The sequence below is a fragment of the Euprymna scolopes genome, chromosome 35 (genome assembly GCF_053919585.1).
Source record: "Euprymna scolopes isolate OS-2025 chromosome 35, ASM5391958v1, whole genome shotgun sequence".
NCBI classification, from domain to species: domain Eukaryota; kingdom Metazoa; phylum Mollusca; class Cephalopoda; order Sepiida; family Sepiolidae; genus Euprymna; species Euprymna scolopes.
In genome coordinates this window covers 75,456,287-75,471,212 of record NC_136516.1, presented here as the reverse complement: position 1 = coordinate 75,471,212, position 14,926 = coordinate 75,456,287, and the positions used below count along the sequence as shown (strand labels likewise).

The window sequence follows — 14,926 nt, the reverse complement described above, 5'->3', positions numbered from 1 at the left end:
TCTGTTAATCCCCACCCTCTCTCTATCGCTCTGTTAATCCCCACCCTCTCTCTATCGCTCTGTTAATCCCCACCCTCTCCATATATATATATATATATATATATATATACACACACACATACACCTCTTTCTCTCTCTCTCTCTCATATATATCCTTTCTCTATATTTATCACGCTATATTCCCCACCTCTATCTCTATCGCTCTATACAGGGTGGAACGATAAGTGTTGCTTTAAAGTAAACAACACTATCACTTTATTTTAAAACTTTTACTGAAAAAATCAATTCATGTTACTTGATTTTGTAGTAGAGCTGATATCTATTCAATGTAGCCACCTCCTCCACATGAGCTCGCCAGATGGTGGCAATCAGGCTAGCTTTGGTGTTGTGGGAGATCCTGTTGATATTCTCGACGTATGACCAGGCGAAGTAGTTTAGGTTGGGGGAAGGGTGCATCGAAAGAAGGGTATAGTCATAGCACTCCTTCTGAAGCCAAGCCCGTGTCTCTTTTGGACTTGATGGCCAGTGCAGAGTCCTGCTGCCACACCCAGGGTCTTCCTGTGACCACTTGATTGCATCAGCGGATCACCACACTCTTCAGCACATCCAGGTACATTTTGGTGTTGACTTTCAAACTGACTTCAAAGATGTGAGGTGGCATGATGTGGCTCTCACTTGGAACCACCCCAAACACCATAATCGTAAACGAAAACTTTTTCATCATCCTGGACCCATCCCTCTTATTCGTGGCAATTCAGCAATGCATTTTCAGGGTGCTGGCAATGGTCCTGTTGTCATAACTTGGATCAGTAGAGAGCATGAATTGTACAGCAGTGCATCTCCGATTTTGTTTATTGAACATTTTGTTATTTTCAGACATGATAAAAGGCTCCTATTGCTCTTGGAATTTATACACAACTGGCCAATTAGTAGATGGTCTGCAAGAAAAAGAAAACTGGTTTTTATCAAACAGAAATTGAATCATGTTGTCTTTTCTAGAGCAACAATTTTATAGTTCCACACTGTATATCCCACCTATCTCTAGCGCTCTATATTTCTCCTCACTTTGTCTATCTCTATATATACCCCCCTCCCTTATCACTTTATATATCCCACCTTCTCTATTTCTTTAAAAATATTACTATATTGGCAACAAAATCTAATTAAGATATTTAATTTTTGAAGTTGGATTTGATTTCTTATTTTGACTTATATAGTAATTTAGAACATTTGATCAATTTATTTTCAAGTAATAAAAAAGGTCACATTTTGGCAAATAAGTGATGTGTTCTCAATATTCAAAGCGCATCTCTTAATTGTTGCTAAATAAAGTCACTATACCCCACTGAAGCAAATTTTGTTTACAATGTCCTTCGAGAGATGGCCAAACACAAGTCTGTGGCAATCAGCTGTTCCCTAGTGTTGCAGTTGGTACAGTCGGTGCCTTTAATAAACGATGAGGTTGTGGTCAAGCAATTTGGGGAACCAGAAGTTCTCAAACAATTACTTCTCAATCTTTCTGGAGATGTAACAAGGATCTGAGTCCTACTGCCACACATGTGGATTTCCTGCAACCACTCTCTTCACTTAACACTTAATAACTAGATAGCAACTAAATATTGCCATTCAGAATTCAATAAGTCTCTTGTCAAGCTATCAGATCAAGTTATCTGAAGATACTGGCTTCCTGGCCAAAAATGCGGCAAACATTGATGTTGTTTTTTTGTTTTTTGTTTTTTTTCGCCCCTTTGCAAAACTCAATCATGTTTTGCAAAGTCAAAACCAAAAACAATTTTCTTTTTACAAAACAGTCAAACCAAACACTGAATAAATATTTGAAAATAGAAAGTACTTGAAGCATATAAAGTTTTTCAAAGTTACTGGATTCAGCATTAAAAAAGGGTTGATGTACCGTAAAACAAGGCAACCAAATTTATTGACAAATTCCGCATTATCTTGTCTGGTTCTTGTTACACCTTTTCAACAGATTTTGTGATGCAAAAACAGAATGCTTGCTATGATTCTACCTTTTGCACATTTGTCGCAATTTTTCAGTTCCTGTCCTATGGCATTGAATGAGCACTTAACTACAGCTAAGATTTGCAAGTTTTTGAATCTAGTGTGAATCACCATGCAGCTCACCTTTTTCCAATATTTCTGTGCTGTCCAGTAGTAGCCCAGGTCCCCAATTCTCAAACGCACTAGTAGTACATAAAAACAACTATCCGCTGTACTTTTTCGCTATTAGATAGTTCAAATAGTTTTGAAATGTAAGAAGATCACAAAATGATCAAATTTCTCCTGAACATCTTGTAACTGCTTGTTTTCCATCCTCCCATTCAGGAGAGATATTGGTTCTGGAGGATACCAGAAGTTAGCAGTAGACCGGGGAAGGGAGATTGACCGAAGAAATGTCTCTGCCCATGAAAGACTTGGTGGACGCATTAGGAACCAACCAGGTATTCTTTCTTTTTCTTTTTTTTTTGTCCTTTTTTCTTTTTTTTCTTTCCTTTTTCTTTTTTAGCTTCACCTCTTCTTCTACCCTTTTTTCCCTTTTACCCTTTTCATCTTTTTTCCTGTTTTTCTTTTTCTCCTTTATTCTCTCTTTTTCACCCTGGTGCAACTAAATCAGGCTGTCTGAAGATAGTTTCCTGACTAAAATGCACCTACATTAGCGCCTTTTTTTTTTTTCTTTTTTTTTTTTTAACTCTGCACAACTAAATCATGTTCTACAAAGCCAAAAAGCAAAAACAACGGTTCCCCTCCCTCCCTTTTTTCTTTTTCCACCCACTCTTCCCTACTGGCTTTCTAACTTAAAACACACTAACCAAGAATATTATAAACCCTTTCCCTTCGCAGAGCTAAATCATGTTCTGCAGGGCCGGGGGGAAAAAACCCCGACAAAATCCACTACAGGTCTTTACCTTTTACCTGTAGCGTATTCTACAAAATCAATCGGAACCCATGAAAAGGATATAAACAACTTGAAGTATAAAACCTTTTTTTTCTCTCGCCCGGTTCATAGGGCATCAGAACAAGCCGACTACTCCCCTGCAGAGGGGAAAAAATCCCTCAATGGGGCAACCAATTAGCCGTGGGTTGCTACCTGTAATGCTTTAGGACGTGATCCTGGTGATTCAGCTAACCTAGATCTGAGTGCATAGAAGTAAATAAACCGCAATGCATCACTTCGGTTTTTACTTTGGTTAAACGGACAGATAGACCTAATCTGACCAATCAGCCAGTCGCACCAAGCCCTAGCACTTACATCCAAAATGCCAAGTACCATAACAAAAAAACAAAAATCAAAGGTACTTCAGCATCTTTTTTCCTCGCTACCAAAAATAGGCAAATCAAGTAAGTGCTAGAAGAATGAACAGGAAATATAAAGTGCTTAAGAACTCCTTACCAAAAGAGTATATCCTCCACGTAGCCCCGACATGGTCAAGGCGAATGGGTTTCCCCTTTACTATTTCCCATTTTTGGATTCCGAGGTGGGTAGGGAGCATAATAAACCCCAAAACACATGGCTGAAAGAAAAACAAATACTTCCTCCTCAAAACCCTTTAAAGAAACTATTCTCATTAAATAAAAACACTAAAAAATTATCCAGTTAGGTAGAAAAGTAACTTGCTTTTGATAACATTTATTTGTTATATATTTGTTTTTTTGACAACTTTTTCGAATCTATGTGTATAGTAATACAAACCCTCAAAATCTATATCAATATTCTTGAAATTTTAAAAGCCACATACAAGCATCTAAAACAAACAAACAAAAAATAGATCCTTCCTTAAAGAAAAATACACATAAAAATAAATTGGTTAACTGTCCTAAAATGCTAGAATGGCCAGGAAATGGTGAATTATTTTACATTAAATTTTTGTGAAACTAACCGCTCCCCCCTCTAATATTGTTTTTGTTAGCTTTGTCTCTGTCAAGTTTTCAGTATGTTCACACATAATTTTCCTTAGCCCTACAATTAATTCAAAGTCCGAATGGCAACCCTCCCCATATTCTCATTGCATAGAAACCCTCTTAAAACTACACATAATCATCTTAAAAAAAAAAAAAAAAAAGCATGCATATTTTCCCATAGAAAAAAAAACCAGTTAACTGCCCTAAAATGCTAGAATGACCTGTAATAGGAAATTATTTTACATTCAATTCTAAAATAATTTGTTTATCTTTCATTAATGTTTTTCATGGCATTTTATACATAATTTCCTAAAAAGGTAGAATCACATTTTGGAGGGGTGGTCAGAAGGAGTTGAGTGGGGTTAAACAGAAGGTGTTAATCTACAATAATACCAAAGAAATATTGCAATATATTCATTTTTAAATGGTCTTATGTTTAGATTTAAGTTTTTTGTACATAAAGCACATTACAATTCAACTTTGAGTTCTCCAACTTCTTTTCTGTTTATGGATACATGGCATTTTTAAGGAATTGCTGCATATTTATGCACATTTACTGCAGATTATTTGGAAACCATAAACTTTGGGAGATTTTCAGTTGCATATTCTGATTCCTTGTACAAAAATACACTTATATGGTAAATTTCATTTCTTAGTCTTGTGTTTTAACAAAGATATGACATTTTTACTGAAAAAGTAGTGTAAAAAATGTGACGAAATGCATATGGTCTTAAAGAGGGAAAAATATCCAAACGTGTTAGGCACAAAAATAGCCATAACTTCCTTAATATTAATCAGATTTTAAAAATTTAAAAAGATTCTTTCTTAGCTCATCAAGCTCTTTCTATGCATACCAATATTGAAATATTTAATGCTATTTCAATTTTTTCATGTGTATTGCTATTATGAAAACTAACATTCTTTTCTATTAAAACATTTAAACATGAATAATTGTCAGTGTAACCTGTGATTTCAATTGACTTTTTTCATATTCAAAATGCCTTTTTACTTTTATTTAAAACTAGCGAGGGGTACCCGGCATTGCCCGAGTGTTTGGAGGGGGGGTAAAAAAAATGTAAGTATAAGGATCGAACCCGAACCGTTGAGGCAAAGTTGTGAAAAAAAAAATGTGCGACGTTAACCATTGCCCTACCGCGACATGCTTACGGAAACACGTTTGAATTTATTTAATTAGTTGGATTTAGTAGGTGCTCGTTTTAATGAGTTAATGAGGTCAGTTTGACTGCGGGATTTCATTTACTGCTGAACACTTTTTTCCTCGCCCCCAAGATGTTATCGGAAAAAGACTAACCCACATGCGGTGAGCGACAAATATTAAATATTTATCTTCTAGAAATCGAGCAAATTAAATAGACAGGCGAGCTTCGTTAAGTGTGAGATATTACGATTTATATGTGATATAAAAAGTTTTAAAAAGTTGTGAACCGACCGACCGCTTCTCTGAAAGAAGCCTTTTGTAGACATACAGAAAAAGCGAACACACATACATACATGCATACATACATACATTTTCGCTTTTATATTTATTTAAAAAGGATTAATTTGTCATTACAACATGGTTTGAGAATAAATCGAATCATCATATAAAAAAAAAAAGTAAAATATTCTAATTGAATAAGCACTTTCTTTTATATTACAACAAAATAGGATTAGCTAAATTAATATTTTTTGTCTTAAAAAATACAGAAACTAAGGCATAATAATATTTCAATTCTTCTATAAATTTAAAAATAGAATTGACATTTGGGGCGTCCATAGAACTTATGTGCAACACTTGGTTTTGATTATGCGAGAGTGGATCTATTACTAAACTCTCGCTTTTTGGTGGTTAAGTAAATTTTTTTGTTTTTTCTTTTAATTCATCTGAAATGGACATTTTGTCCCCCCCCCCCGCCTTTTTGTTTATCCATAAAAAGTAGATTTCTGTTTGAATCAGTAGACACTTCATATTTTTATTTATGCCTCAGTCCAGTGTGCTCTATTTTGGAGAGATGAAGTTTTCTCATAGTAAATACCGACCTTGGGTTTGTATTACAATCCATATTATGTTTGTATTACAATTCGGAAAAGTTGTCAAAAACAAATATATAACAAACATATTGTTATCAAAAGCAAGATAAGTTACTTTCCTACCTAACTGAATGAGTTTTTAGTTAATGTAAAATGTTTATTTGGTTTGAAAAAAAAAGAAAATAACATTGAATGCTACTGGAGAACAAGAAACAAAATGGTTGCAATGTCTCTTTACATCTTTGAAGTTTCGATAATCATTTCAAAATAAGAAATAAAACAAAATTGTGGTAGAAACCCACTCAATAAATGTCACAGTAATATTTATTGGGTGGATTTCTACTAATTCTTATTTTGAAGTCTTTGTCGAGACTTCAAAGACAACTCAACCATTTTTTTCTTGTCCTTTGGTAGTGCTCAATCTTATTTTTTAAACTGAATATTAAATGTTCTCATTAGATCACCAAAGTTAAGCAACATTGAGTCTGGTCAGTACCAGGTGCCGTATGTAAAGGGACTATTGACACCTCTCTGCAAAAACTGGAAAACATAACGTCAACATCACCCCTATACATGCTGTTAAGGACCGTTTGTGAATTCCTGGACACTTTCTCCTTCGGGGGAAGCCTGTTCAACCCACCTATGAAAATTGCACATTTAGATGGGATTGATATTTCACTAATTGAACATTTTTCAAATTATTTAAACTGTGTGAGAAATTGATAAGAAACCAAGTCACGATGCAAGAGGATTTTTCTTTATAAGTTACACTCTTCTGGAGGTTGAAAGTTCAATCCTCAGTATCCATCCATCTAGCGCGGCCGTAGTCGAGATAGAACTTGCTACACTAGTTTGTAGTGTAATTCAAATCTTGTCCGTAGCTGAATACTTGATGCTTCGCCAGGACTATCAAGGGTATTTTTTATCATGACGCCATCACTAGATGAGATGACTACCATAGCTTAAGAGAGTCCTATCTACCCCCGAGAGAAGGATAGACCACACCAGCTTCTCAACCTAGTATTTTACCACCTCCGTATGAGTAACACTGAAAATACAATTGCAAATTACTTAGGAGTGTTACCCAGTCATGACTAATGGAATCAAATAGACTGTGGATTAAAAGGGTTCCATTTGAAATTCTATGCAGATTCCCAAGTTTGGCAGAAAGGTTCCATAATTCGGTAATAGATTCTTGAGCTTGAAAAGATACGCCTGGAAAAGGTCTGAGGTTACATCGACTGAAGCAATGTGAAAATAAGATGAGAACAGTAGTTTGAATAATCCAAACTAGCGGAACCTGTGGAAATTCCACAGGGTCTCATGTAATATATTGATGTTGGCATTCTGTAGATGTTCAGCATAAATGGAAATGCTCTAATAGTATTGTAGTTCTTTTGTTAAAACTGCAAAAGTATTTATCTAAGCTAGCAAGGATGCTCAGCATAGCCCGGTCGTAAAGTACGCTTAAATGATATTTTAATTCTTGCAGATTTTGTATATATTATTATAGAGTTAACATTCTATTGATTTATATATTATAAAGTTGCAATTTCAAAAATAAAGATATATCCGTATGACTAGGGTGCATAAGCTTGAATCGAAACCAAAACTTATGAAAAAAAGTATATAACTTGAGTTCCTTTTAGCTATAATCAAAACCTGAAACCAAAATGTATGAAAAAAAGTATATAACTTGAGTTCCTTTTAGCTATAATCAAAACCTGAAACCAAAATGTATGAAAAAAGTATATAACTTGAGTTCCTTTTAGCTATAATCAAAACCTGAAACCAAAATGTATGAAAAAAAGTATATAACTTGAGTTCCTTTAGCTATAATTAGCAATACACATGAAAAAATGAAATAGCTTGAAATATTTCAATATTGGTATGCATAGAAAGAGCTTGATGAGCTAAGAAAGAATCTTTTTAAATTTTTTAAATCTGATTAAAATTAAGGAAGTTATGGCTATTTTTGTGCCTCACACGTTTGGATATTTTTCCCTCTTTAAAACCATATGCGTTTCGTCACATTTTTTACACTACTTTTTCAGTAAAAATGTCATATCTTTGTTAAAACACAAGACTAAGAATTGAAATTTACCATATAAGTGTACTTTTGTACAAGGAATCAGAATATGCAACTGAAAATCTCCCAAAGTTTATGGTTTCCAAATAATCTGCAGTAAATGTGCATAAATATGCAGCAATTCCTTAAAAATGCCATGTATCCATAAACAGAAAAGAAGTTGGAGAACTCAAAGTTGAATTGTAATGTGCTTTATGTACAAAAAACTTAAATCTAAACATAAGACCATTTAAAAATGAATATATTGCAATATTTCTTTGGTATTATTGTAGATTAACACCTTCTGTTTAACCCCACTCAACTCCTTCTGACCACCCCTCCAAAATGTAATTCTACCTTTTTAGGAAATTATGTATAAAATGCCATGAAAAACTTTAATGAAAGATAAACAAATTATTTTAGAATTGAATGTAAAATAATTTCCTATTACAGGTCATTCTAGCATTTTAGGGCAGTTAACTGTTTTTTTTTTTTTCTATGGGAAAATATGCATGCTTTTTTTTTTTTTTTTTTTTTTTAAGATGATTATGTGTAGTTTTAAGAGGGTTTCTATGCAATGAGAATATGGGGAGGGTTGCCATTCGGACTTTGAATTAATTGTAGGGCTAAGGAAAATTATGTGTGAACATACTGAAAACTTGACAGAGACAAAGCTAACAAAAACAATATTAGAGGGGGGAGCGGTTAGTTTCACAAAAATTTAATGTAAAATAATTCATCATTTCCTGGCCGTTCTAGCATTTTAGGACAGTTAACCAATTTATTTTTATGTGTATTTTTCTTTAAGGAAGGATCTATTTTTTGTTTGTTTGTTTTAGATGCTTGTATGTGGCTTACAAAGGTATTTTGTTGGGGGGGGGCTTGCCACTCGAACTTAGTGTTATTGTTAGGGTTAAAGAGTGTTTTAGGAGGAAACTTGCCACACATAATTTGTATTAGAGGTGAAGTTAAGAGAGCTTTTTTTCAAAAAGAGCGTTCAAAAATTTGTTGATTTCTATTTTCGAGGTTGAAGGTGTTAATTCCATAGGCCGTTTATACTACGCTGGAGCAGGTTGTAAAAATATCTTTCGCTTAATAAGTAGAAAAAAAAAATAACGAAATAAAAAGCTTCCTAATTGTAGTTTGATGTGTTTTCTAACTGCTTTTAAAATTTCAAGAATATTGATATAGATTTTGAGGGTTTGTATTACTATACACATAGATTCGAAAAAGTTGTCAAAAAAACAAATATATAACAAATAAATGTTATCAAAAGCAAGTTACTTTTCTACCTAACTGGATAATTTTTTAGTGTTTTTATTTAATGTAACATGTTTATTCAGCTTGAAAACAGTGTTTACCGATGTTTTGGAAAATTTAAAATGGCGCCCGCGCCCGACTCTCTTGAAACGGTAAGTTTGGGGAAAAGAGTTAAAAATAAAAAAGTAGACAAAATACTGCTAGAAACTCGCTCAATATATGTTACCGTGACATAGGCTGACATATATTCGGTGAGTTTTTAACAGTATTTTGTATAGTTTTTTTTTATTTTTAACTCCTTTTCTCAAACTTACCGTGTTAAAGAGAGTCGGGCCGGGCGCCATTTTTAATTTTCCACGGTAAACACTGTATTTTTTTTGAGCTGAATAAACATGTTACATTGAATAAAAACACAAAAAATATATCCAGTTTGGTAGAAAAGTAACTTATCTTGCCTTTGATAACATTTATTTGTTATATATTTGTTTTTTGACAACTTTTTCGAATCTATGTATAAACGAGATTTTGATACTTATTTTGATTTTGAAAAAAACAACATTTGTGGCTGTTCGCAGTAAAACATTGTTTTAATTCGCTGTTCAAAACTAATTTAAAGAATAAAAGTGCATGCAAGCTATATATCTACAAAAGTTTTTGTTTTTTTAACCATGTTTTTAAATTTGACGAGATTTGTGAGAAATTGCAACAGATAATGCCGAATTGGTTAGGATTGTTGTTATTATATATTCTGAAAACCGAATAGTTCTAAACTAATGTTATTCTGATAACAAAATAGCTCTAATTAAACATAAGAACATTTATATTCATATTTTCATGTTTTTCTTAATTCGTTCTTGAATAAAAATTAAAGAACGCGTGTTTGTTTACAACTGTGCTATCGCTGATTCTACAGGCTGGAGCTGCTGCTGCTGCTGCTTAAACTTCATTTGACCAAATTCGATTTTTTAAACAATTTTTTTTTTCGGGTAGGTCCTTTTAAATTATCAATTACCGCGGTCCTACTCAACATAAAACAATACTTCTAATTGATAAAGATAGTAAAAAGATTGATTTACTTACTACTGGGTGTCCGAAGAATTTTTTTTTCAAAATGTTCAATACTCGTCATATTAAAATCTTATTTTTAACACGGCAAAAAAAGAAATGGTCAAAAATATTTCGGACACTTGACAGTATTAAGATTAACACCTCTTCTAATTGGTTCCCAAATTTCATGACGAAATTCTTCATACAATCACGGTACGGACCTTTAGAAAACAGGGGGGGTCATTACAAAACCTTACCGAAAACGCCATTTTATGACGTTCACATTTTTATCACTTTATTTGCTTAAAACTCTTAAAATATATAATGTACATTCATATTTATTAATTCATTTGAAAGTATATTCATTTCCGAACAAAACAGTAGTAATTTGAAGACTTGAAGTGCTTTGGTTTAAAAAATATGGCTATTTTAGTAGAACTACCTTGAAATCTGTGATTATCCAAAGCGTTTTTTCGTCCGTGTGTATTACTACTATAATCAAAACCTGAAACCAAAATGTATGAAAAAAAGTATATAACTTGAGTTCCTTTTAGCTATAATCAAAACCTGAAACCAAAATGTATGAAAAAAAGTATATAACTTGAGTTCCTTTAGCTATAATCAAAACCTGAAACCAAAATGTATGAAAAAAAGTATATAACTTGAGTTCCTTTTAGCTATAATCAAAACCTGAAACCAAAATGTATGAAAAAAAGTATATAACTTGAGTTCCTTTAGCTATAATCAAAACCTGAAACCAAAATGTATGAAAAATTCTTGATAAAAATTATTTATAAAAAGATAGATTACTGGAGTGCCATCAGCCATAATCGAAACCAAAACTTATGAAAAAAAGTATATAACTTGAGTTCCTTTTAGCTATAATCAAAACCTGAAACCAAAATGTATGAAAAATTCTTGATAAAAATTATTTATAAAAAGATAGATTACTGGAGTGCCATCAGCCATAATCGAAACCAAAACTTATGAAAAAAAGTATATAACTTGAGTTCCTTTTAGCTATAATCAAAACCTGAAACCAAAATGTATGAAAAATTCTTGATAAAAATTATTTATAAAAAGATAGATTACTGGAGTGCCATCAGCCATAATCGAAACCAAAACTTATGAAAAAAAATATATAACTTGAGTTCCTTTAGCTATAATCAAAACCTGAAACCAAAATGTATGAAAAATTCTTGATAAAAATTATTTTATAAAAAGATAGATTACTGGAGTGCCATCAGCCATAATCGAAACCAAAACTTATGAAAAAAAGTATATAACTTGAGTTCCTTTTAGCTATAATCAAAACCTGAAACCAAAATGTATGAAAAATTCTTGATAAAAATTATTTATAAAAAGATAGATTACTGGAGTGCCATCAGCCATAATCGAAACCAAAACTTATGAAAAAAAGTATATAACTTGAGTTCCTTTTAGCTATAATCAAAACCTGAAACCAAAATGTATGAAAAATTCTTGATAAAAATTATTTATAAAAAGATAGATTACTGGAGTGCCATCAGCCATAATCGAAACCAAAACTTATGAAAAAAAGTATATAACTTGAGTTCCTTTTAGCTATAATCAAAACCTGAAACCAAAATGTATGAAAAATTCTTGATAAAATTATTTATAAAAAGATAGATTACTGGAGTGCCATCAGCCATAATCGAAACCAAAACTTCTGAAGAGTTCTGGGTAAAATTATTTATTACAAGAAACAGAAGTCCATAACAATTAAACGACAGTCACTTGGATGTAAGCGTGACACGCAAAATAAATAACGCACACGTTATCCTATTAATATATACATAATACAAAAAGTGAAGTTATTTTTTGTGTTTTTTTTTTTCCACAAAAAATTCAAGATGACCTCCACGGGGCAGAGGGGGAATCCTCATATTGTTGGCCGTTTTCGTTTTTCCTCTTTTAATACACGTGTGCATATGTAATTTCTAATGTAACTATTTGTTTCCTTGTTTCAGCTGGTGGTACTAATTGGAAAGCTGACAACTGGTCTCATTCTCACGGCGGAATAGACAATAATCATTGGGTGAATAACAACGTGAACTCAAATTATGGCAGCAGTGCTGGTAGCAGCGGAGGTTTTGCTGGTGGCAGTGGAACTTCCGGCAGCGGTCATGGAGCACAGAACATGGAGGCAGGCAGCATGTACTACAATGCTGGCCAACGATCCGGCATGATGTCCACTGGTGGAGGTGGCAACAATATGGGTTCCAGGATGCAGGAGTCTCGTTTTGATGCCTACAAAAATCTAGAACATGGCAGCATGCGGAGGTACTGAACACTCGAAAACATGGGGGGAAAAGGTTGGGGGTTCATAAGCAAATTAAAATTTAAAAAAAAAAAAATTAAAAGAAAAGTAATTTCATTGCCACTTTCATTCTTTTCTTAGTAAAAACCAACAAAAAAAAAAAAAGCAGTCATCCAAATTCACTACCTTGGTTATGTTGTTTTTTGTCATATTTTTATACTTTATCCTGGGTTTTTTTTTTTTTTTTAATTATTTTTATACTTTATCCTGGCATTTCTGAAGAAATGCACTTTATCCTTTGTGTTTAATCCACAAAGAATGTAAAATAATGTAAAAATTTATTTTGGTGGATTTACTTTTTTTTTTAAATTTTCTTTTTAATTTGTCTAAACAGTTTGTTGGCTAACGTACTTGTATACTTTTCAATGTCATTTTCTATTTTATTTCAATAAATCGCTTCACAATGGAAATGTTGAAGAACAATGAAAAACAAGGAACTAGTTTGCCTTGTCACCAAATCCGGTAGGGCTACACCAGAAGTTAGGAAGTATGTTAGCTGACTATAACTAATATTTAGAAAACTATTCACATACTTGTATGTCATCATCAAATCTTGTATGTCATTATCAAAATTTATGAATAATTTCTGGTTAAGAATTTGATTTGCTTCTTCAAGTCCTTTTTATTTTATTATTCAAATGATGGAGAAGATTGGACCATGCCAAAGACTGGACAACTTCAATGACAGGAAATTACGATTTTGGGTACATGTGGTCAGAACAGACGGACTAACAAAAATCTGCTCTTTGGTACAGCCCCTGGCAAAAAAAAACAAAAACAAGAATGTCGGACAACGTGAAGGACATCACGGACATTAACTTGGATGAGTTGCTCAGAATGGCGCAGAACCAAAATCAATGACAACGATTCGTGAAGAGTGCCATGGCTGGTTAGTAATTACTATTCCGTCAAAGAGAGATTCAAATGGTGGTGTTAGCACTTTAATTGTTAACATTCATGTCGGGCATATTTCATTAAATAACCCAGACAATTTCTGTCTACATATTTTGTTTTGGTTCTTTTCCTAGCTTCAGGCAAGAACTAGTTAATGTATTTGCATGGATGGATTTATCGTCAGGAATGATTAACAAAGAACTGGTTCGTATCATTTGGGACTATTCTCATCTTGAGTGTCATTTTCACAATGTTTCAATCAGTGTAATCTCCGACTTTCTTCAGATGTATCTTCTCAAACTCTGGAATGTTTCTATCGAACTCAGGAATTTGGACATAATTTCAAATGGAACCATTTATTTACTTCATGGGGGTAGCATGCTCTTGTTCTGTCAGCCATATCTGGATAGAGGTCCTAAGTAATTCACAATTGCATTTCCGATTGCCATCACTGAGAATTGAACCTTCAAACTACAAGAGAATACCACTTTTACAATTGATTTTTCCAAGAACTCTAACCACTGCACAACAGGTCCTTGTGGATTTTTTCTGAATTTTTGAGATGATTCGTATTATTGGATTTCTAGCATTTTCACAACATTTCGGTCAGTGTAACCTCCGACCTTCTTCAGGTGTATCTTGTCAAACTCTTGGAATATTTCTATCGAACTCTGGAGTTTGAACAGAACAGAACCTTTTATTTACTTCACAAGGGTAGCATGCTCTAGTTTTGTCATCCATGACTGGATAGAAGTCCTAAGTAATTTACAATTGTATTTTTTATGGTCTTTGGACATCATGCCACCACCTATCAAGGCCCGGAAGCCACTCTCGGATAAGGGTTATTGCATGTACAGTACATTAGTGTTGAGATTTGATAAAGTGCCTTACTTAAGGGGCGGTTCATCAGGAATTTGTTTATGTTGGACTTGAAGTTGTAGTCAGGTGGGAAACAGGCAGGAACAGTTCCACAGGCATGCACTTCTAAGAAAGAAGCTTTGTTCATGTAATCTACGTTTTGATTTTGGCACAGGTAAAGAGTGGGGGAAAATTTTTGATAGTAATTTCAGCTAGACGGGTGTTTTTCGTGAAAGATTGGAAATTACCTTGCACAGGTTGTTTAAAAGAATAATTGGATGTACAGGAAGTGCAGTGGAATTACATGTGTTCGAGAGATGACAACCAGTTGGTGTGTAAAAGGTGCTTAAGAGCTCAGGTGTGATGATGAGACCTTAGAAGTTGTTCAGAGATTTTTTTAATCTTAGGAATGCTATTGGAGCAAAAGGAGTTGGTATTAGTGCAATTGCAAGAGTTAATGGAATAAATTCAGGAATCTTCTGCCATAACTAACTAGCAGAGTGTAACAA

At 33.4% G+C, this 14,926-nt stretch overlaps 1 protein-coding gene across 4 annotated transcripts in view; it reads left to right on the top strand.

Moving 5' to 3' along the window:
- The window catches only part of LOC145259946 (uncharacterized), a 117,152-nt gene extending 104,365 nt beyond the window's left edge, over positions 1-12,787 (top strand). For 2 of the 4 annotated variants that reach the window (XM_080117918.1, XM_080117917.1), the window contains exons 16-17: positions 2,344-2,459; positions 12,316-12,787. In XM_080117918.1, the coding sequence (XP_079974044.1) occupies positions 2,344-2,459; positions 12,316-12,635 (436 nt within the window). In that variant the 3' untranslated portion in view covers positions 12,636-12,787. The remainder of the gene's footprint in view (positions 1-2,343; positions 2,460-12,315) is intronic. The other 2 variants (XM_080117920.1, XM_080117919.1) reach the window with 1 other exon arrangement.
- The last annotated feature ends 2,139 nt before the right edge of the window (positions 12,788-14,926 follow it).